The sequence below is a fragment of the Sebastes fasciatus genome, chromosome 22 (genome assembly GCF_043250625.1).
Source record: "Sebastes fasciatus isolate fSebFas1 chromosome 22, fSebFas1.pri, whole genome shotgun sequence".
In the NCBI taxonomy this organism is placed as follows: Eukaryota; Metazoa; Chordata; class Actinopteri; order Perciformes; family Sebastidae; genus Sebastes; species Sebastes fasciatus.
Window position 1 is genome coordinate 5,133,176 of NC_133816.1, and position 24,393 is coordinate 5,157,568.

Sequence of the window (24,393 nt, forward strand, 5' to 3'; positions counted from 1 at the left end):
CGTAAACAAGAGGAGGAGGGGAGAAAAAAAAAATAGCCCCGTGGTGGAACATAATAAAGGGAGCATCAAAGCGGCTATAGAAGAGAATCAGTCGGAGTATTAGGAGCCACTTGGGGTTGTCAACGTGATAGCTTAGATGTCACTGGAGAACATCTTCATGGACGTAAAGCGGGCAAAACAAATTAAGAGGGATGAGCTCGCACTTGGTGGATTAGTTTTAGATTTATGGAGGCAACTTGGAGCCGATGTAGAGCAGAGAGAAAACAAGTCTGTCAAAGCTGTAAAAGACGTCCGCATAGCTACAGTAACTAATAATAAATTACTGACGTTAAAGCAGGCGGCGCTGTTATTGTGAAGTTGTTTGATGTGTGGACTTGTTCCCGCAAAGAGTATCTGAGGTATATTACAAACCGGCTCCACTTGACAGAGCACTTCTCATTAAGGAAGATTGTAACCTCATTTCCCTTAGTTAACCTTGGCAACTGTAGTACAGTGTGTTCTGTAAACTCAACTGGATTTTTGTGTGTATTGTGTGTCCTGGCGGCGGGTTATGTATACAGAGCGGTAGTCCCTGTGGCAAAGCACTCTCTGAAATAAGGGTGTGGCACAGGTGTTATGTGTGTCAGGAACCTATAGCTTACGCTCCAACTGCAAAAGGCCACGGAGTGCGTTTATGTCAGCGCGGAACGAGGAGATGGCAACAATCCTCAAAACGTCTTGATGATTTCAGCAGATGAACTTCATCTCTGGCTGCGTGGGACTAATACAGCAACCGGGTCCCAAATGTGAGACGATGGGAAACGCACATGCGAGGGGTATTTTTAGGCCAGTGCAATTTCTCGGTGACACATTTACTGCGGAGGACCTCGAGAGTGACAACACGCGCCAACCGCAGTGTGCCGAGGAGAGTGACAGCGAATGCTCGGAGCCACAGGAGAGAGACGGGCCAATTAATGCCAAGAAGTCCTCTGAGTGCGGCCCCCTGTATAATCCCACAACCCACTTTATGGGGGAACGCTCCCCTCTTTCGCTGATGTGTGGATCATTAATCACATTTTGGTATCAAACGCCTTTCCCCTTGCCACAAATATTCAGTCCCAAAACTCAAATGCTATGTGTGTCAAAAAAGTCCTCGTCACCACGGCGAGCTACTCAAACTTTCCACGATTATCAAGAGGAAGGAAATCATCCAAATGTGGGGTTTTAGTACCTCCAAACTAGTATTTCTGTGCCACCACGTGAAAAGACTGAAAACGCACTTATGAAAGGAGCTCGCCAACGTCATTAAAAGAAGAAGAAAAAAGCATGATGGTTTTTAACTTGAATTTAAACCAACGCTACTTAAAGCCGAGCTCTCGAAAATTCTCGCTCAGCACGCAGAACTGGCACTTGAGACATGAAAGGGCAGCTGCGACGTTTGGTTTACATTATATCTTAGTGGTTTCCACATTGTGGCCAGGGGATAAGCATCAGGAGAGGTTTATCTCTGTCACAGTGCTCTATGGAATATGTAAACACTACGTGTAATCAGTGCTGCAGTGAAATGGAGTGCAGGGTGGGGGGGGTGGTGTGTGGGAAAGTGAAGTGCTTTAGGAATAAGCCGCCATCTTACTCCTTGAGCTCAAGGAAAGATAAGACATCGGAGGCAGAGCTACAGAACCTCTAAGCCTATATGTTGGTTTTTACAGTATACAGGGAATATGAGTGAATCCACAGATGCATTAGTAACTTGGGTGTTAACTTTCACCCGGCTGAAGACCTTCCGTCTCATCTGTCCTCGTCTCCTCCGGTCTCTTGGCTTAACTCTGTCAGCGTGTCTTTGTCCCCCATCATCCACTCTGTGTGGCAGCGCCGCTCCTTTTTTTTTCTTGTGGAGGACGGGTACTCGTTTTAGACCGAGAGCCCTCTCTCTCCCGTCTAGAGAGCCCAAGTTTTAATATGGAGTCCAATCAAAAGTGATTAAGCATCGCGGAGCACAAACAATGCTGGCCCTTAAATCTCTGTGAACCCTCTTTCACTGGAGCGAATGAAAGAGCACTCTGTCTGCGGCAGCAGATGACAGACGTGCGCTTGAAGATAAGTCTTCTCCATGAGCCCTTATCCCACGAACACCCGCCGTCCGGCCAAATAAAGACATAAATAAATAGATTACAAAACGCCGGAGTGGGATCCCACCTTGAAGGCATCAATGGGGAAGTGAAGGGTGTATTTTGCGAGTAAATGTTCTCTTTTACCACAAAGTGCCTGGACATGATACCTAAAACCATGTGGCACCAGACTGGCCCAGTCGAGTGAGGGAGCCACCGTGGATAACTCAGCTGAAAGGAATTAAGTTGAGAATATAAGATCAACTCAAACATACATGAGCGTGCAAAAGAAAAGCCTGTTAACGTACAGCACGAGCACGAACACAACAATAAATCACTAATAAAATCAAGCGGCTGCCATGTACAGTCTCTTTCACATGAGAAAGAGTTGGTCCAAAAAAAGTAAACTTGGCGAAATTTCCCTGCAAAATCATCGCGTCTTGCGCATAAATTACCAAAAACCCACAATGCATGATGTATTCCGCCATGTAACGCAATACCCTGAACTAATGCATTAGGTGCATGCGGTTCCTGCGAGGCGTACGGCAGCATGAAGATTGAAGGAAAGCTGGATACCGGGGGGCAGCTAACTAACGCCGAGGGGGATACTGTTCTTACTGTGCCTTTTTCAGAACGCCAAGAGCGAGAGTAGAGTTGCAGCTTACACAGTGACACAGTGGTTAGACGAATGTTTCATCATTAATATAATATGAACATGAGACAGCGTTGCCTAAATGCATGTTTTCAGCACATGTAATGCAATCCTATATCTGCATTTGTAGTTGGACTGACTGGGGGGAAAACATTTGGCTGGGTACAGAGGTTTAGCAGGAAGAAAACTCTTCAAATTTGTTATTTATAAAATGCAACATATAATTTTATTAACTCACAAATTATCCAAATATTATTGAATCCAAAAGACGGTATTAACATGGGGTCTGTAAGCCCATATGAGGGCTTCAATAACCACACGCACATGCAGACACATTTGCAAACTTGAAACAGAAACGAAGCACATAAACATCATCGCTGGGAGGTCATGAGAGGGAGGAGCTGGCGCTATGACAACAAGACATCAGCCGTCTGCAGCCCGCCGCCGTCAACAAGTCAGCGTGAGCACTACCATCTGACTGGGCTTTCCTTACGCTGCAGCCAAAACCAGCTATTGCTGCTGCTGTTACTGGCTCCTGCTTTCAATTTCACTGGAGTGGGCCAAGTAATGGCTTCAGCGTTTTGTGGTCTGCCGACACACATGGTCCGTGTAGCGATCTGGTCCTGTCCCCCCCCACCCTCCCCACATTGAATGTTTTGGGCCTTGCATGGAGATGTGGGCAGAGGGAGACGTACACAGCCCCAGGGGCCAGCCACAGTTATGGTGGGGCGTGCACGGGTCGTGTTATGACTGCGATGAGAATCGGGCTCAGCCAGGCCACCGCTGCAACGCAGAGTGCAACTAGTGCTTGTTAGTTCGTACCAGCAAAGCCTTTAAGACACAACTAAACAAAACTTATCCGCCTAGTCACAGGAATGACCACGTTAACCTTCTCTTTATCACTTACGTCACCACTAATGCCATTGCAGCTACTTAGGCCGCCGCCGCCGCCGCCGCCGCCACTGCCCCTATCTGACTGCATGACCTAGATTAAAGGTTATTTGCTCAAGTCACAGAGGCAGCTCCTTCGGTTCGCCCTTGTTGGGTTTCCTTATCTGGGTTTTGTCTGGACAAATCTTTGGGACACAAAGCGCCCATTTTGTGCTCCTCTCTGGAGATCCTGTTACAGCGTTCCAGACACGACGCGCTCCGCCAGCGGTGCCTCTGGGAGGCGGCGCGGCGTTGTTTGTCTCGATTAGGTGCTTCCCTCGACTCGGAGCATACGATACATGTGCACTCCTCTTACGTCTCTGAGCTTTTGTGCTGCGATAGGGGTAAAATGATCATCAAGGGGGGGTCAAATGATGTCATGCTGCGAGAATTCAGATGCAGCAACCCTCCCATCCCCATTAACCAACCAAGGAAAATATACAAGCGGATCCGACAGGATTCCCCAAAGTCCGTGCGCTGATTGCTATAATTATTGCGTTATTGCTCAAGCACCTTGTGCCTGTTACTACTTGAGATTATACCAGGTAATTCTCATGGATTCAAAACATATTACAAAATAATCCTGAACCAAAACATGAATTAAGTGATTTTTTGGATTTAACAGTACAATAAACACCCTTTTTGGATACTAAGATAATCAAATATCATCCCCCCCAACGCCACACATGCACGGTGAGCGTGTGGATTCAGACGCCTTGAAGTTGATCTAGTGGCCTTATTCCTCCGCTGCTCTAGAAGGACAAAGTACAACTAAGAGAGCGAGCGAGCGAGCGAGGCGGAGAGAGAAGGAGGGAAAATGAAAGAGAAAAGAGTAGTGTTCGCTGACCTCATTCTGACAACAAGCCCTGGAAGAGCCTTTCCCTGGAACCGTTTCGCAATAGCACTGTTGTTTATACAGGTGGCGGGTGAGTCGAGCAAGATATGCAGAGCGCATGCATTTTGCAACACCTCATTATGAATACTAAACACATGCAGCATGTCAAATCGCACAGACGCACACACACACACACACACACACACAAGCGCTTTATCCCCTGTCCAAAGTGTGGCTTGAGTTTTAAGTTGTGACATTCGACGGGGAATGCGTCATTTTTCTGTCGGCCGCGGCCAATTCATCCGTCTCTGTTTGAATTTCAAAGTTCCTTTACGCGATCCAAGAGCTGTCAAACACTACTATCCTCGGGTATACCGTCCAGTGAGTGCTCGCCTCCTGGAACGGAGGCCTCTGGTTGGCTCGTGCGTTTGGCTGCAGGGGCCGTCTCCTGCAACAACATCCACTTGGCCGGAGTTCAACCCATGTGGAAGGCTACAATAGCCCAAAGGTGGCTGCCCAGACCATTGTTTATGCAACAGCACACTACTGCCAGGTTAAAGGGAAAAGAGCAAGACAGCGGATAAATACGCACGGCTCCTGTCTGTAACGGAGTTACGCTTTTCTGTTAATCTTCCCTGTACAAACACAGCCTGGTGACATATTTTATTATGAAACTGTAGATTTTTTTTTACTCATGCATAGATTGTTTTTACCATCACAAAAAGAAGGGAATTAACTGTAAGAATACTGCCGTTAATTAATATTGCATTCGAGGTAATGACCTATGCTTTTGTTTCCAAAAGAAGTGGCGCAACGTCGCGGCGACACAAAATAGAAAACCCGTCACCTTAACCAAAGCCATTTAACTTTAATGAAATCTCACCCAAACTAAATAGATTTTTACGCTGTAATTTCTGCAACAGTTGAAGCCTGAATACAAACCCATGCATAAGTTAATGTAGCGCCTATCTTATTTTCCCCACTAACCAGCGAGCTGAACCAAATCCATTACATCTTCGAGAGAGGAAGGGAAAAAAACAGAGATCCACACACCAGCTGTTTGGTAAACATACCAAAGTAATTGTTCCAAATACCTTACTTTAACACAGATTAAATGCAATTAGAGGCTGTTTATCTAACCACAACAAGTCTCTGTGCCAAAAGAGAGAGAAAAAAAAAAAAAAACCTCTGTCATTGTTTCTAGCAGTTGTTGCTTAGAGGCATTACAGCTGGGAATAGGATTTTTTTTTTTTCCAAACGTAGCTTCCTTATGTACAGGAAGTAACTTTTATACACAAACAAAGCGTATGCTCGTTGCATAGGAAGACTATAGGGATTGAAAAAAAACGGTTGGTTGGCCAAGGCAAAGGTCTTCTGAGGTGAATATGTGGAATTTAGGTCAGTGCAGCCGAGACATTTAACCAGCTCAAGCCGCTGCAGCTTGGGTGGAAATAGCATGGGAGGCCAGGGAGAGGGAAACCAGTGCGTCACAGCTCCCGGCCCGATTACAGCCTCCACTCCCCCCCCACACACACCCACACCCCGACGCAAACAAGAGCCATAACTTCCCTAATGATTCCAGATCATGTACGCCTCAGACATATCCCACCATACCCCTCCTTCTTCACCTTTGACCCCCAAAGTGGGTGTGCCTACCTCTGACTCTGCATACGAACATGTAGCCTTTGGGATGAATAGTTGGCAAAAAAAAACTGTGAGGTTTGAATGTCCCATTGTGAAAAGTCTTTAATCCAAGTACGTGCAAAAAAACCTTACTGCAACACTCCTAAAATCTGGGAAAATCCCACTCTAAGACCGGACAAATCTCTTAATATCTTAAATATTCGCCAAATCTGGATAATCTGACACTTTGGTTTCAGTCGCCTCCGTCACACACGATTGCGCCGTGATTCAGAAAACGCCGTGCGCACACTCTCGCACACACACACACACATTGTAAACAGTCTTTATTGAGACGTGAGTGCTTGTATAAACATAGCCGAGCCCTATTGAGGGTCCAGGGCCGAGTCGAACAATAAGAGGGGGAAAGTTGCTGGACGTTCCTCACAGACGGTGTGTACAAAATCCAATTATCAGAGCCACGGCATTAACATTCCAGCAGTCTGGCAGGTGACGGCTCCGTCTTTTCAACCCCCCCACCCCATACACACACACACACACACACACACACCGCCAGCATGGGATAGAGTCGCCCGGCAGCACCCCGACAATACACACATGCCTCTTCAGCTCCCCCCTTCTAACATCCCCCCCAAGTATTGAGACATATATAGAGCGAAGAAGGCAAAGAGTGGGGAGGCAGTTTGGAGGGGAGTGAGGGGGGGGTCCACCAGCGACACTGGTCTTTTCTTCGGGAGATCAGCGCGACCGGCCTAGCAGGCAGTATCAGTCAATGGGGCATTCTTCTCCTCTCTGTCTCTGGGTGAGAATATGTTGATCGCTGATAACGTTGCTTTGATTGCCATAATGGGGAAACCACTTTTTGTTTTGAGCGTTTGCCTTCCAAACAGTGCGCGCTTTGTCAGCCCAGGGTGATGTTCGTGGCATACAAGATGCCGATTAAGAAAAGGTTTAACGGTAAAACAAAAACATTGTTGTTGTTCTTGGCTACAGGGCGAGTCGATAATGGATTAAAATAAAGTCTGCGCCGACGGGCCCCTCAGTGACAAGACCCAGAGAGCAGCACGCTGCAAGTTTAACCCCCGCATTCACTTAAAAACTTACTAAAATTCTTATTTAATTACACCCTCTAACTCCTGTAATTAGCCTCGTCAACCTTCCTTCAGCGTTAAAACCCTCCGGTACCACGAAGCAGGCCACCACGCATCATTACCAGTTGTTCTTTTCTCTTTTTTTGTTGCTTTACATACAGTACATGTGGTGTACGTGATAGGGTGCATGTGATATGCGCCGCCTCTGCCTGGTGTCCTGCTCTGTACCCTTGTCAGGTCCTATATATAAACGTACATCTGGCCCCCATTCTGCTCTTTCCATCATGTCATCCTACAGAGAGAGCTGTAAGAGATACACACAGTACAGAACATTACGCTACAGCGGGGGCTGGATCAAATTATTATTTTTCATTATGGATTGATTATTTTTGACTGGTTATTTTTTCTTTCGGTCTACAAAATATTTTTTAAGAAATGGAAAAATGACTATCATAATTTCTCAGGGCCCAAGATGATGTCCCAAAAGTGCTTGTTTTGTCTGAATAACATGCTCGAGGCCTTTAGACGCCGGGTGTGTGTGTGTGTGAGACAAATAAACGACACGAAAATGGGAAATACTCGCATGCCAATATTTTATGTCAAGGGAGTTTATTACCAGAGTGGATCTGGTCTGCGCTGCCTTTGTCAAGGTTGAGAGGAGTAATAAAGTTTGCCGTCTTGGTTCGGACTGCGGATGTTTCATAAATATATAGGCGCAACAAAACGTGATTGGTTGATGCCTTTATTTGCGGTGCAAAAGCTCGGAAAAATTGACCTGGTTCCGAAAAGAAATTGTCGCTTTATTGCAGCGTAATCTTCAGGTTCTATGTGAAAACGCCCCTGGTGTGTAAAGGCTTTTTAACTCAGACATATTCAATTTACGGAGATATAAAAACAGAAGAAAAGAACATTTTAAAAGCCCTGACGATTAACCGATTATCGAAATTGAGCTGAACTTTCTGTCGATCAACTAGATAGATTCATTAACTAATCTCATCAGCGCTACAGTAAAGTACATGATCTCTGCAGATTCCTTAAACTACGTCACCAAACGCCTCGAGCAGGGATTAAGGTAAGAGTTGAAAGTGTGTGTGTGAGTGTATATAAGATAGTTTAACAGAGATATTTTAGGGCATGCCTATGTGCATTTTTATATAATAGAGTAAATGAAAAGCTTTTATGTTACATGTGATTTGTAATCAATGAATAAGTAACTATTTGTATGTTTCATGTTGCTGCCTTTCTTCAATAAAGCCTTTTAAGAAGCATCTCTTGACAGTTTCTTCAGTTTTTACTCCTCTTTTGGTTTCACCTGTCCTCTTTTCAAAGCTAAGAACTTTAACTTTGTGCCCCAACAAAACTCCCTTTTTTTTTTGCTTCTATGTTCCCCTCACCGTCCTCCTCTGCGGTAAGATGTTAGTCAAGTGTCTAGTGGCTTTCTCCACCCTCACCAGAAGGCCTGCACGCGGTTAATTATTCTTGGATGGCGGATGAAAAAAGTGAGTTCTTTCTTTTCTTTTCTTTTTTTCATTAGCTCAGCAGCGGTTTCCCATTCATAACAGTTGGCACCGGTTTTCGCGCTGCCTGCCAGAGATCACACCCCGACCATTTTCATTTTCCTTCATCCATTTGTTTCATTCATGTCATAGATTTGGCAGGGGCCTGCATCGTTTTCCTGATGGCCGTCGACCCTTCAACACCCTTCTTTTGAGTCTCAAACTCCCGTTTGTGGCTTTGTTTTGCATCGGAGTGAAGCGAAATGTGGAAACAACAATTCGCGCTGGTTTGCATCCAAGTGACTTTTTTTTTTTTTTTTTCTTACAGTATTTCAGTTTTTGGAATTCTTAATTGTAATCTAAAACTGAAATGAAGCTACTTTAGCGAGGCCGTGTAAAGCGCTGCTGACGTGCTCTTGGATGAGCAGAAAGACTCCACACATTGAAACTTTTTCCTGGGAAAAGTGGATGGGTCTCATTTGTGTGTGTAAGTAGCAGTGTTGGGATCAATCCAAAGTTAAAAAGAACCATTTAGTAAGTGTGGGTTAACATTCCCCCTGCCTTCATATAGTATATTATCCTGTTTAAAGCACTCCCCCACACACACTTTAAGTGCATTACACAGTGCATTCAGCTATCTGAAGCCCTAAGAAACAGCAGTTTATCATCATACAACTACTGGAAATATGCCCACTGACAGGAAAGCTATATCGCACATACACACACACGCATTGCTCCCACCCACCCGTTCAGCAAGCACTTTGCTAAATCTATCAAGTGCAGCTGCGTGCATGTGTTTTAATGCACAAGTTGAATACACGTGAGTTCATGATGTGCATCGGAGTCCAAACAGTCTCAGGGCTGCAACCCAATCCCAGAAGAACTCCAAAGTGTCAAATAAAAAACCCCGGCTCTTTAGCGGCGGGAACCAGGCTTTCCCCAACACGGAAAACAAACAAGATGGCTACCGCGTCTCCCAACCCGAGCATGCCTCGCGGTGTTCCGCCGGCTCCCATCTGAATGGAGTTACAGGCTGGCTAACAGGAGTGCAGAGGAGAAGAGTCTCCTGGGGCAGTTGGCTCTGCGAGCGGGACCAGAGGATGGCTGCACCGTGGATTAGGGCCCCACAGTGGTCCATTGTTAATTGGGCGCCATGTGTGAAAGCTACAGAGAGATTAGTTTGTACAGCTGCTGCCATTTGTCATAACTGCCCTTAACAAGACACACATGGCAAACCAAGTTACAGCCAGAGGTTTTACAGAAAAAAAAAAAGGGGAGAAAAATGTCTGGCGAGCGGTCTAATAGTTTGTGGAACAGACGCGCATAAGCAGATGAAGATGTTCCTGGGAAACACCAAGCAGACTCAGCTGGGATCCCATCAGAGATGATGAGTTTGAGCATTACTCATTTAGCCATCTGTAGGTCAACTCGGGTCATTATCATAACTGCTCAAAAAGCTATGTTAAGCCAGTAGAGAATCACAGACCACAGGTTGCAAACAAGTCTGTGAAAACAATGAGGGAAGATCAGCTATTACATCACGGCCCCTCAAATTAGACCGGGTCTGTTTGGCTGTTATAACCTGATGACCTCTCGTTAGCCACATTTCCTTGGTAATGTAGGCTACGCCACGAGGTTTAAGAGAGGGGACGGCGGAGTAGAGTTATTTTTTCGGTAAGAATCCACAGTGTAATTGCGGGTTGTAGGTCGACGCACATGTTGGAGGCCTAATTACAATCTTGACATGGTAAATCCGGAACAAGCCTTTAAAGCGCTCTCGCTTTCAATTTTCGCCCGACAAGACGCTAGAGCACTGTTGTTATTGTAAGGAGTTGCGGTTCGCTGAATCTAAATGCAGTCTTTTGATGCTTAAGTGCAGGTGAGCAATAAACTGTTCATGTTTTTTTCTACATGCACATGTATACGGGCAAACACGTGTGCATTTTTGTGTATGCATATAAAACATTTTGGAAGGTTTTTTTTTCTTTAAAGCGCAGCAACGTTACCAGCTGGAGCCTTGTGCCGGTGGAGACGGCGGGCCGATTTCTGGAGCTTTCTGGATACCAGATCATGTAGGCTTTGAGGAGGCACCATGGTAACAAGCCCCGTTCTTCCTCAGTAATAATAAGGGCTTCATTAACCATGTTGTTAGTGCTGCAGCGGGCTTTAATCACAGAGTCCAGACAGCACCGGACTGGCTTGTTCCTAACACAAGTAGTTGCACAGCGGTAAACAATTTCATCATTACTAAACCCAGAGACTCAGCTTCCTACTGATTAATCCAAATATCTAAATTCACATCTAATGAAAGATAGATGGTAGTTTCTGATCGAAGTTGCTGGTTGTGCATGTTTGTATTTATGCCATGCCTACATTTAATTCTGGCATATCTATGTAGAAATCTCGAAAGAAATACGTGGGGAATTTATTATTCCCTTTATTCACTGTATCAGTTTGTTGTTTTAATGGCTTCGTGTAAAGAGGCAGTGTGAAAACCAGATCTGACACAATGGAGGAAGTACCTCTGTAGAAAAATCTGTAACACCTGCTGGTTCGGTGATCCTGAGATATGAGATTTTCATGTTGTTCCAACCCAACAAGGTGTCCATATTTCCTCTCCTCCTGTCATTCCCTCTGTATAGCTCACTTTAATCACACACAACACTGCTCAAAGATGCTGCCTGTCATAAAAGACTACATGTTTATGTGAGTGCTAAAAATGTAAATGACTTATTTTCTCCTTGCCTTCCTTCGCCGTTCTATAACTTTTCTGTATGGGTCAATAAAAACAAACAACCATACTCGGGGTTGTATTGTTTATTATGCTGGCGTCTTCTCCTGATCGAGAGCTGGTTTCTAAATTTGGGAGCTTTTATTTTTTTTTTTGAGAAGTGAACCTGACATATGTGAGGGAGGAGTGGAAGCTCTTTGGCTCGCTTTGACAACTCAATGGGGCGCTGATGAATCCGTCCCAAAGCAGGCCATTCCCAAGCCCCAGACACCATATCCCCTCTTTGACCCGCTGCACTGACATTAGAAAGAAAATCCTCTGGGGGATTCGCCCGCCACCCCTTAAACAGCAACACGCCCACCCAAAAGTACATTTTGCACAGCGCTGCTGCGATGGCGGGCCTTTTCTTTTTTTCTGTCCCGCTCAGGTCTTGTCGAGCCGTCACAGTGATGGGCCGTACTGTACCGCCGGACAAAAGAAGAGACAACCATCACTCTGGGCCACTGATCGGCCCTGTCTGGACTGAAAAGACTTTGATGGGGCAAAGCAGGGTGGGGGGTGCTGCACAGAGAAGTTAGTGTCTCCTGGGCAACTGCTCTGATTGTCTGTCCCTGCCCGAAGTTCCCCATCACACCCCACCTACTACCCCTTCCCATTTTGTCTCCCCTTCATTGCTTGTTCACAAGGCTCCTTCCTGGGTAAAGAGGTCTGGCTTTTTTGCTTGAAAGTCTCAGTCTGGTACTTGAGGGCGCTTTTCTCCTGGTTGACTGGGGAGGTCAAAAAACATCTTCACATGAACCTTATTGTCCCTCTTTCCACTACAGACCCTTCCGTCTGACATGACCAGTCTAGCAGGCAGATGGGACAACGGTAAGTTTTTCTAGTTAGCGCGATGGCAAAGACGAGAGGGCAGCCATTGGATGGAGGAACTCAGGGAACAGGGAGGGCCAGCTTTGTAAGGCAGGACAGTGAGGTACAGTGTAGTGCCTGGGATAGGGGGTGAATGTACCCATTTGTCTTCATTTGGGAGGACCGGCAGACAGGGTGGGGGTGGGGAATCTATCCGGGAGGAGTGGGAGGTGCCGGTCCTCCAGTCAAGTGGCCTCGGGGGGATTTGAAATGCATTTGGGGTCCTCCCCGAAAGCCTGGGAAAGTGTGGTGAAGCTGAGATCTTAACCATAGACTAATGACACAAACTGCAGTCCTTAACCAAGTGTAGCCACGGACGCAAAATTGAGTCTCCTGCTGGAATACACAAGAAAAGCCTTTTCAACACAATGCCCTTGCCTTAGAAAGCCAAAGAAAGGCATTGTCCACGTTTTTTTGACCGATGCAACAGCGCAAACTGTGACACAAGCAAATTAAACACACTGTAGCCGAGCAAAGGAGAGGGAGTTGTAAATTTTGTTGAGAAAGAAGGCATCCACATTTCTCAGTGGCCTCTGCTCCGAGTTGCCTTGTTTCCATGGAGATTTATGTACACATGGCACACAAAAGAGGGCCAAGGAGGTAACACGGCCTGTTTAAGCCTTGAGGTATTTGCTCGAGCAAAACCCCGCTGCTAATAACACAAGCCTCATACTGAGCCAGGCAACCTGGCTGCACTGCGCCCAGGTTAGTGTTTGAGAAAGAACAGGAGGGGAGAGGAGAAGGCAGAGGAAAGTCAGATGGAGATCACAAACAAACCAAAGATCCTGGAGAGGGAGCGAAGCCATTTAAGAGAGCAAGGAAGTGAGCAAGAAAGAAAGAAAGAAGGAAAGCGACAAGAGAGAAAGCAAAGGAGAAAGAAAGAAAGAAAGCAAGAAGCAAAGAAAGAAAGAAAGAAAGAAAGACCACTGCAAAAAACATAAATAGCTCCCGGGTTAAGAGAAAAAGGATCGGGAGGACATTTAGTGGGAAGCGGAAATCAATAAGGCAAGCGGTGAAGCTGGGAGGGAGTTCTAAGTGGATTAGATTGAGAGAATGTGTTCGATAGGTTATGGCTCTGACAGAGAGGTAGCCAGACACCGCAGGCTCTATTGCATACTAATAAGGAAGCCAGAATGGAAGCTGAGCACGGGGTTGTGCAGTTCAATCTGAAGAGTTTTTTTCTATATGGCTCTGGAGTCATCGGTTAAGGTTTTTCCCAGGAGTTGTATTTTAAGGCTTTTGCTGATTTTGCTCTGAATGTTCACTGTTAAAAATTCAGAATAAAAATCCCACTCAACTTCCAAAAAGAACCAAGACTTTTTTCTTTTCCCAGTACCATGTCACCGGGAACATTTGAAATTAAAGGCGGCTGAATAACTCGACTTAACCCAATAACAAGAAGACAAACAGTAGTGTCCTTAACGCTGTCTGCTTACAACAACTTTTGTCTCACACTTCTGGCAGGAACCCAGCCACCCTCTCTCTCTGGCCGAGCGCCTGGGCCCTGGGACAGCTGTCGTGGTCGGAGTCTCGGGGCTTGAGGGGAAGCCAGGGAGCGAAGGAAAGAAAAGCGACTTCGGAGAGAGAGAGAAGGAGTGAGAGAGAGAGTCATTTTGGCCGGGGCAGTGTGCCGCAGGGGTGATTCCTGATGGCAGAGGAGGATAAGGGGATGAGGAGGAGGGAGGGATAGATGTTGTGCTTAGTCACAGACCTCCACTGTGACCCAGAAGGTCAGGCCTCCGCACTGGCCGCCTGACCAAAAGCTTCTGAAGCAGCCGGGCGGAAAACAAGATGCGAGCCCCACGCGGTGTGGTGAGCAGGCAGTGGCCGGTGTTTGGAGATAGGGAACAGCCAGACTGAGGGATTGGAGAGGGGGGTGAGGAGGTGTGGGGGAGTCAGTGGTACCTACTCCCCCTCACTTAGGCCAGTGAACCAAGGGACCACCAGCCAGACCAGAAGTAGTGGCGGGGGAGCGGAGACAAACAGTTGCCAAGAGACCACCGGTGATCTCGCGACCGCCGCGGTTTGACCCCGATTGAGGAGGTCAACGAGGGGGGCTTACGAGCGAGCTCCCCCCCCGCCTTCTCCCCTGACCACCACCCCACCCCCCAGGCAAAAAAGCCTTCCTCCTCCACGTGCCCCAGGGCCCGCAAACGGCGCGTTTTCACTGATCTGTTTTGCTCAATTAAACTTCAGAGGACACCCTGCCACATCTCTTTGAGGAGGTCACGACCCCGGGGGCAGAGGTTAAGTCTGCCGCTCGTAAAACAAGGTCTCCATTAGCATGGCAGCGTGTATTCAGAGGTAATCCATCCATTTCCACAAACTATCATGACAGTGTGAAAAAAGAAAGTTACGTTACGGGGGGGTGTCAAGGTAATGATGTTTTATGGCCGTGTTAACTTTCAGTACCAGAGTAATGGGAGAGCTGCTTGACCTTGACTCCTTAAGTCTCCCGTTGGACTACCTCCGTAAAAAGCTCTTCTGTCGCTGGTTAGAAGGAACTGACAACTTTCAAAAATGACCAGAAATCTAAAAGTCATTGTGGTCATTTCTTATTTCTATTCAGCTGCTTGCCGAATTTATTTATAATTGCCCCCCTCTTAGTCGATGAGTTGACTAATCGGTCATTTTGGTCTTAGTCGACAAAGATTTCTTTAGTCGATTAGTTGTTTTTTATGCTTTTTTCATGCAGAATTTCTTATTTCTAAGAAACTTATGTGCACATCTCTGGTAAACACAAGATTTATTTTATTTTTTGCATGATTCTTTGTGTGATTTTACAGATTTGTCGATTAAATCAACTGATCGATTAGTCAACAAAATCATATGAATGTTAGTCGACTTAGAATTTCTTTGGTCGAGGACAGCCCTAATGTACGGCACATCATTTCCACAACCAAGATTCCTCCAAATTCTTCAATTGGCTCGCTTGTGTATCTTTATCTTTAAATTATTTTATTCTCATATTTTACAATTTTTTTTGTATTCGTATTAAGAACAAGACGTTTAAATATGCAAAGACGAGAGCTGTCGGTGACTATATCAACTACACTGCAGCTTAACAGAGCCAAATACAAACAAGGCCCACAGTATCTTAACAAGTCAGAACACGACGGTTATCTACATGCCTTGTTGCAACGATTCCATCAAGCTGTCAAACTGGATATGTAAAATATGAATCCAGGTGGGGAGAGAAACGACTCGAAGAAAAACAAAAGAATTGCACTTTATCGGCTAACGATAAAACAGTGCATTGGAGTACAACAGCCGTGTGTGTGTGTGTGTGTGTGTGTGTGTGAGAAGCCAGGGCCCTGTATTGAACACGGCCTGCCAGTTGGCACAATGGATGCCACAACCCCCACTCCTAGCCCCCAGCCTACTTCCCAGCGGGCATTCATCTGGGCATGCACATGGGTGCTACAGCCCTGCCTGGCTAAACGCGTCTGTGCCCCTGAACAAGGGGGCTGAGTGCCCTCTCTAAATTCACCCAGCACACTCGCTGCCAACCCGCCGACCTTTCTCAGGCAGCAACCCAGCAGAATGAAAAAAACAAATACACTCTGAACTTATTGATTTTTTGCCACAAAATAAAAAAAATAACAAGAAAAAAATACCGTTGTGTAAATAACGGCAGCAACATATTTTTTGTTGTCCAATTACACCCAGCAGACGTGAGCGGCTGCCAGGTAGCAGGACACAGACAACAATATTAGAAGCACAGTCCGGTCCCGTTTTTTTTTTTTTTCTAGCAGTTCGCACAAATACCAGATTCTGTTTCAGCCAGAGCCGTTTGCTAGTTTCTTTGTGTTTGATTGTATGTTTGTTTGTTTCGTGCAGTTGCAGCAGAACAAAGGCGACGGCTTCCATTCTGCCACCGTCAAAAAACTTTCCAACATGCCCACTGCATTGCGGATGCCAACCAACGAATCAAAGGCATGCTGCAAGCAGACAAAGAGGGTTTGATGCCAACCTCCCAAAACCTCTAACAACCATTACTGGTGATTTGCCTGCCTCCCTGGCACGGTGCAAAACAAAATGGCGCCGCACTGCACGCTACCACAATATGGCTGCATTGTCTGGAGATGGGCAACTTGAAGAAAAGGAAAAAGACGCTTTAGCTCGCAAAAAACAAAAAAGGAAAAAAAAAAAAAAAATGGCCGTCTGTGATTCTGGTAAAAGAATGCTATTTTGTATTTGCCAAAATTTGGGTAAATAATCGCTCTGATCCGCAATGCGATATTGAATCACAGAGAATTCATTCCCCGGTGTAAAAGAGAACATTATGTTCAACCATTTATTTCAAACACTGAAATGAATTCTTCTTGCCAATAATCTGCTTTTCCTCCACAACGGACACATTTTCCTCAAATAAAAGCTGGTGGAATATCCTCCACAGTGTTCAATACGGCCACTAACTTATCATTTAAATGGTATATATATATATATATATATATATATATATATGATGAAAAAAAAAAACAGCACTAAAAAAAGAGCCATTCTCAACTTGGTACTGAACAGTTAAAAAAAAAAAGCAGCAGATGCAAACTAGAGAAGCGGTGGCATCCTACAAAAGACACAAAAGAGGGTCTGATGCCAACCCCGGTGCCAGTGGCAACCATTATTGTCTGTGTGCTGTGCCTTCTGCTTTCCCTGGCACTTATCAAACACAAAATGGCGCTCAGGGTTTGATGATAATGAGCTAGCTATACCAGCGTTTCTCCCTCAACAGCAAAGTATTGGTGGTTATTCGGTCAATAGATTTAATACAGGGGGAATTTCAACTATAGGGGGATATTCCTGTGGTGTCCACAGATAAAAGGGAGGAAGCTCACTGTGAGGGACATGGAGGACTGAAATGTAATTATATACTGTAACAAACCCTATTTTATATTCATTTTTGAAAGAGTTGTTAAATAAAAATTCATGGATCTGGTGTCCAAATATCAATAAAAATAGAAAATTAAGACATTTTACAACATCTATCCAAACAATATTTTCTGCTGATCTTAATTACAGCTATTACCCTTCTCCTTAAACTTAATATCAGTGTGTAAAAATTCACAATTTGTTTCTTCCAATTTACAATTTTGGCAGACAGATTATGCACTGCAAAGCCGCTTTCCAAAAATAATTTCTAGTGATACATTTTGGCTTAAATTGTCAGTGTTGTACATTATCTCAAATGTTTCAGTAAATGCCAGTATTTTATATTAGTGTGCGGCATTCTTTTGGTTGTATATCAATGTGAAAAATGATAATAATTCAATTCTGGAAAAAAAACAAAAAACACACATCCAATACAAAAATTCTGCACGTCAAAACCTATTCCAGTACCTGGCAACACATTTTTTTCAATCTCTTATTTTTAACACGGTGCTGCACAATTCAGTCTCCACACTAAGCACTGTGTCCGCAAAAGGCTTTCAAGTAAAAAGAAAACCGGCTTTTCGGGAATTAAAAGATTTCAGCACGAACGCGATCACACGCATGATTTATGACCGACACAATATCTTATATATACTGAAATGTATTGCAAATATTGAAAAAGGCTAACTTGGGGTTTAGTCATATCTTCAATAATGAGCTGTAATATGTCGTATTACCAGTAATACGTTTATTAATACCATTATGTAGCTATTGGTGGAAATTATATTTTAAAACAAAATGATTTTTTGATTGAAAACAGGAGAGTTTTTAAATGACATGTTACATTATATAATGAGGACTATGGGGACGAAGGCGGTGTTTTCATATAGTAAGGACAACCACAGTTTTTAAAATGATGCTGTTAATAAACACCTCGACCAGAATAACAATGAATTTATAAGAATCCTGCGTCACTGGTACATAGACTACTTGCAAAATATACAACTAATTCTAATTTAATCACTCTGCAACTGCAACTTTCCACATTTGTCACCACTTCATATCCAGACAAATAGAATAGGTGTACAGTGTGTGTGCTATTGTACAAGCCTGTGTGTGGATAATACATACAAATTAAAGAAAGCAGTAATTACTGAACATGAGTAGGAGCTGCTGCTGGAGTACAGCAAACCCATTTAAAACATGTTCTACATTTAATATTGATTACTTGTGTTGTGTAATGAGCCCTACTGGAGCCATATAAAAATGTATGCTGCGTATATACAGTACTGACTATCAGGTTTCCAATGTTTATTTGTCTGGCGAGTGTACTGGTGATTTCAGCCAGTCTCTGCAGGACTGCCAAAAAGTAACACATGTGACCCTTGACCTTGCCAAGCCATCATTCACACATGCCTGTTAGGCTCGCAGTGAAACAAACACACACACACACACAGTAAGAGCTTGAACCTACCTTGGTCCTGGACATAGTACGCTAGAAACAAGTCCAGCTCCTTGACCGATACTGTTATGTGGTGTGGCTGGACACAAAGTGCTGGGTTGGTGCAATGTTGAGACTTGACGAGGCGCTCCCCGTCTGTACTTTCCAGAGGGATGCCTTTGAAGAGGATGACCATCACCAGGTCCAGGCGCCAAACTTTGTCGGCCTGCCTCAAGCAGTCGATCCGGCGGATCTTACCCTTCTGGTCCGGGTTGGATAGCACGCAGCACGGGTGCTTCTTGCCCGTCACGCTGAGGACAAAGTCCTCCCGGTACTCCTGCCGAATGTCCTTACGCAGCTTGGCCAGCAGCCTGGACGCCCACTTCTGCTTCACCTCGGGCTTCTCGCCCAACAGCTCGTCCTTCACCGCGCGCTCCTCGTCCTTGGACATCCGCTTCTCGTGCTTCTTGAAGTACTTGCGTTTTCGGGCCTGGAGGTTGAACCACGTGTAGGCGATGGCGCGGACGTGAGGGAGAAGTGCCTCGATGAAGGGATGAAATTCATCCTGGAGCATCCAAAGGGGGACACAGCGAGGAGAGAGGAGAGAGATCAGAAACTTGTGTCATTAAACATGGAGAAGAAATACGGGTTTAGTCAGCTACTAATCAGAGGCAGAAGGGAAGTCAGACCACAAATAAACAACTCCCCATAATCAGCCACATAATATCATATTGGCAGTTTGAACAGTTCTAAGGCAAGATGTTTTTCTTCACAAAGCAACAATGGGTTTTACCAACCTAGATGCATCTAGGCGTGCAGGTATGACAAGGACATTCCACTGTTTATATCAACTGCCAGCACTACAATAGCAGCGAGCCCGGTGACTGAATGCACTCGCGTCTCCGCTCTCATTTCCCGAACATGCTCTGTGCTGCTGCTGCTAAAGGGAGCATGCGCCCCTCACAGTTGCATTTCTCTTTATCAAACTATCCACATTCCAACGTGAACTTATCCCATGTTCACGAAGGATGCAGGTTAAGCTGGAGGGCCAAGTGGGGCGCAGTCACTAAATAGGATGTTGAGGAGATTCCCATTCTCCTGGTACATATAAACAGTCTCGTATACGTGCTGCACGTTCTAAATACATTTAAAAAAGCAAGCAGAGGAGGAGGGCGGCGTATCAAACGAGGCAATGGAGAGAAAAGGTATTTGCAAAGGTTGTTTTAGGACTCGATTCCAGGTTCATGCCAACGTGTTGAGGTGACACCTTGCTCAGCTTCATTCCAAAAACCTGAGTCAGTGATATTAAAATAATAGGTGGCCTGTTAAAACCTATTGACCTAAAGTGGCCTACTTTTAAAATTTTCCATCTCTCCTTTAATTAAAAAAAAAAAAAAAAAGTTATGTTGGAACTTATTTTTCTGATAAATTATCACAGATTAATATTAGTGGAAATATTTTAAACACTTTTTAATTTTTCAAATTCAATTCAGTCTAAGTTTACAGTGTATTCTACATTATGTACAGCACAATTTATACCACATTATATATTTAAACTGAAAAATTACGGCAAATATGAGTCACCAAAAGAAAACTTTTTCAATGCGTATTTGACACATCTACAAAAAGCCAAATGCCAACATTTCCACAGCAGTTCACAGGCCTACGGGCTTTTACATCAATAATACTTCAGTTAAGTCTGAAACAAATTACATCGACCTTCTTAATGCTTGTTTTCTGTAGGTGAAGGAATGTACAGGACTGTGTGGATGATTTTGGGACTCCGAAATTACAGCAGCTCCGAGTGACAAGTGGAAACATAAACTTATCTGTGTTTTCGGTCATTAAAATGTCAAATTTAATAAGCAGAAGCGGCCCCGTTTGAGCAGGCGTTTGAAGAGTTAAACCACATATTGTTCTTTTTTTGTAGGCAGGCAGGCTATAGGAAACCACAGAAATCCACTCCCTATCTGCGCCTGCCGCTGGTGCTCTCCTCTGAGAAGCCACATTTCTGGTCGGGCCAATAAAACTCTGCTCCAGTGCAGAAATGTCAAATTACAATCATTTATTATACTGCATGAATAAACATTTCAATCTCTACAGATATAGTGAAATGTATATATTTACTGTGGATGCTATAGTCTTTTTAGAGAGGTAAAAAATAAATAAAATAAATTGAGAACTCCTTTAAATGTCATCTCCTCACTATAATGTTGCCAATTAAACTGACAAAAGCAAGCAGTAAATGCTGGTAAATGTGCTCGGCAGCAACTGTTTCTGAAGTCCTTTTCGCTCCTGGTTTTCCTGTTCAAAAACACTTTAAATATTCTGTTAATTTTTTTTTTTTCAACCAGGGTAAAGCCAAATGCTGTAAAGATAAATGACTTGGCCGAGGCCTATGCAGTGCACTTCAACTGAGGCCATAAAAAGCACAATCCTCTTAAGTACAAACTAAACCACATCTCAGTCAATCACTTACTTATGCCAAGTAAAATATAAACAGTAAAACTGAGTCAGCCAAAAACAGTCAGCTAGACTCTGTCCAACCCGCTGAATCAACCTTATCTCTGTCTGATCTCCCTGCAGTGAAAGTGGCTTTATCTTCTTCCAAGTTCACTTCCCTAAAGTATGGGGGTTTTTACTGTAAATAAAAATATACACGTGGATAAAAAAATAAATATATAAACACAGCTCGAGCAAAGGCTGGGAGGTGTGTGTGTGTGTGTGTGTGTGTGTGAGGTTAGAGGAGGACGCAAATAAAACTAATTAAAGCTGAGAGAAAATAAGAGCACCAAAATGACAGTCTTGGAATGTAAAAATCATCTTTACGCATAACTTTACGCACACAAAGAGCGCGTAAAGATCGGTACTTTTGTGACTTTTAAAGTGCCTATAGGACTATTTAATGAATTTTCGATAAGGCTTTCGTTGGAATAGAAGACCTCGAAAGTAAAAAATCACCACAATCGTTGCACAAACATGCGCATTTTTGGATTAACAACTTAAATTTTGGTTACTTTTAAACACTATTTTTTCCACTTACAAAGCATTGTTGTTATGAATTATGAAAGTATTACAATCCAGACGCATGCACACAACTTTCCCTCTGCCACTGTCTGTAACAATTATATCACAAATCAATTAAATGTATATTAATAAAAAAAAGACACAAATACCTGAGTAAGACAAATTGGAGAATACATGACGAGACGGCTACACACACACAAAAAAGGTGAATGTACTTGGACTGATTCCTCTGATCACTTTATCGCGCCATTCCTGGAGCGATGTGCACCGTGCAACACTGTGGAGCAGCTTATCCGCGGAAAAACAATAAGAAGGTTATCCAAGAACATCCATGAATTTTTGTGCGATCCAAAAAGATTGTCGTCTCCGCAGAGAGAAAAAAAAAATTGTATGCAGGATTTTTTTTGTTTTTTGTTGGACATGCACGGTAAAAGCAGTTTGTCGTATAGAGCCGGTGCAAAGTGCGTATAGTCCTCTTCTTACTACAGCACACTGTGCGCGTCTCGCTGCTGCGGCTGTGCGATCTCGTTCATAAAAGCATGAGAGAGTGTGTGATGTTCAGCCCTTTGCTTTAACCAAACTTGATATGAAACCGACCGGTGCACCTTCGCTCCTGCGCGATTCCAGCAAATCAGACCCAACTTTTTTTTTTTTTCACCCACGTAATTACACAGTCACACTCCTCCTCCTCTTCCTCCTCCTCCTCCTCCTCCTCCTGCTGCTGCTGCTAACACACAACCCCTATCCACCAGCCACCATCCAGCATGCAGCACCTTCTTCTTCTTCTCTTTCTTGGCTATCTGGAGACATACTGTACAATTCATTTTGCTCCTTCACTCCAGCATTTGGTGTGAGTGTATGTGTGCTCTCTTCGGAGGACTTTGGACCACATTGAAACGGTAAAAAGGGACATTTCCCTCCAGCAGCAGCAGCTCTGGCACCCTTTACCCCCTGAGCTCCGAGTCAATAACATGCGCTTTTTCTACTTTTTAGATCATTCAACGCGCTTCACAAGTCAAAACTTTGCCTCTTTTTTTTACTTTGTCAGTCACAAATCGACATGAAGTCGCCTTAAAATGCTCTGAAAAAGTTCCTAGAATAAACAATTAAAACATAAATTGTATCTAATATAAAATATAAGTCACATTTTATTATAATTTTGCTTTAAAAAAAATATACATTGTCATTTAAAGACCCCCTAACTGAAGATAATAATTTACACATTTTTATTGTTTAGTGCACAACTGGTTTATGGGGGGGTTTTTTTGTTGTAAATATTTTTAAAAATGGGCTTTTATATTGTTCATTGAAGTGAGCCGAATAACTCTACAGTACCTGAACACCTGGATACTTTTTAATAAATAGATGTTAAACACTCCTAACTAAGCCAGATGTATATGGTTAAAGTGTAGCATTAATTAATGAGAGAGGACTGGAAGTTAAAGGTTACTTTGTGGCTGCAGCAGTGTGTGTGTGTGTGTGTGTGTGTGTGTGTGTGTGTGTGTGTGTGTGTCCTGCAGAGCTGTCACCAGTCCACATAGACTTCATTTGCCAAATGAAGGGGAATGGGATGTTAACATAGGCTGCAGGACAATCTGTGCCAAGTTTACTACAGTTTTGGCCCCGACCGTGCCAGGTTTTGTGGTCTGAGTTAAGTTAACCCACTTCTCCACATTACAGGACAGTATTACAGTAAAAACATGTGCAACATGTACAACATTAGAAAGCAATAGTAATAATCCATGATCACGTACCATCGCACTGTACTGCATGGATTACTAGGGAATCCTGGAGCCTGGTGGTTGAAACACACAAGCCGGGAGCTTCACATTTCACTGTTCAACTTTGTGCTTTGGAGCTTTTTCTCTTTTCTCTTGCGCTGCTCGCAACAAAACACACCAGTCAAACACCGGAAGACAGTAGTCTGCAGATAGATAGCGGTGGACACAAGTTGGGAGCACCTCGCGTTTTTTTTTCTCGTTTTTTTTCTCCTCGTCTTCCTTCCTCTTCTTCAAGTCTTGACTTTTTTTGGATGTTTTTTTGCGGGTTTGTTCAGTGGAGTTGAACGTGATCCAGAAGAGGCTGAGTTCTCGGCTCTGGGCTGGTGGGCTGGTCTCTGGTCTCCGCCTTCACTTTCACTGTTTCACTGTTTCTCTGTCTCACTGACTGCCGCCCTCTGGCTCTCACCACGAACTGTCAAAGTGGATAGCTTACAGCCAGACGGTTTCCGGTACGACTTTTCACAATAAAACCCTATTTAAAGAGCAATTTCTCTTATATTCATATGAAACATGAATAAAATGCCACTAAATGGACTTATATAGCACTTTTCTAGTCTTCCGACCACTCAAAGCGCTTTACACTACATGTCAGTATTCACCCATTCACACACTGATGGCAGAAGCTACTAAGGTGCCAACTTTGCCCATCAGGATCTAATCTAAATACTCATTCACACACCAATGGCTATGCAATGGGTTCAATTTAGGGTTAAGTGTCTTGCTCAAGGACACATCGACATGTGACCCGGAGCAGCCAGGGATCGAACCACCAACCTTCCGATTGGTGGACAACCTGCTCTACCCTCTGAGCCACAGCCGCCACTAAACAGTGCACTTACTTATTACTTAGTCCTTGTTGCGCCTGGTGGCACATAGGGTAAGGACTAAGGATCTCCACTC

General features: G+C 44.2%; 1 protein-coding gene across 15 annotated transcripts in view; it reads right to left on the reverse strand.

Annotated features, from left to right (window-relative positions):
* LOC141761176 (nuclear factor 1 B-type-like) overlaps nt 1-23,885 on the reverse strand; it is a 69,245-nt gene extending 45,360 nt beyond the window's left edge. For 3 of the 15 annotated variants that reach the window (XM_074624499.1, XM_074624503.1, XM_074624506.1), the window contains exons 1-2: nt 21,862-22,381; nt 18,719-19,250 (exon numbers count right to left, since the gene is read on the reverse strand). In XM_074624499.1, the coding sequence (XP_074480600.1) occupies nt 18,719-19,250; nt 21,862-21,888 (559 nt within the window). In that variant the 5' untranslated portion in view covers nt 21,889-22,381. Of the gene's footprint in view, nt 1-18,718; nt 19,251-21,861; nt 22,385-23,466 lie in introns of those variants that run through there. The other 12 variants (XM_074624497.1, XM_074624502.1, XM_074624491.1 and 9 more) reach the window with 8 other exon arrangements.
* Nucleotides 23,886-24,393: the final 508 nt, after the last annotated feature.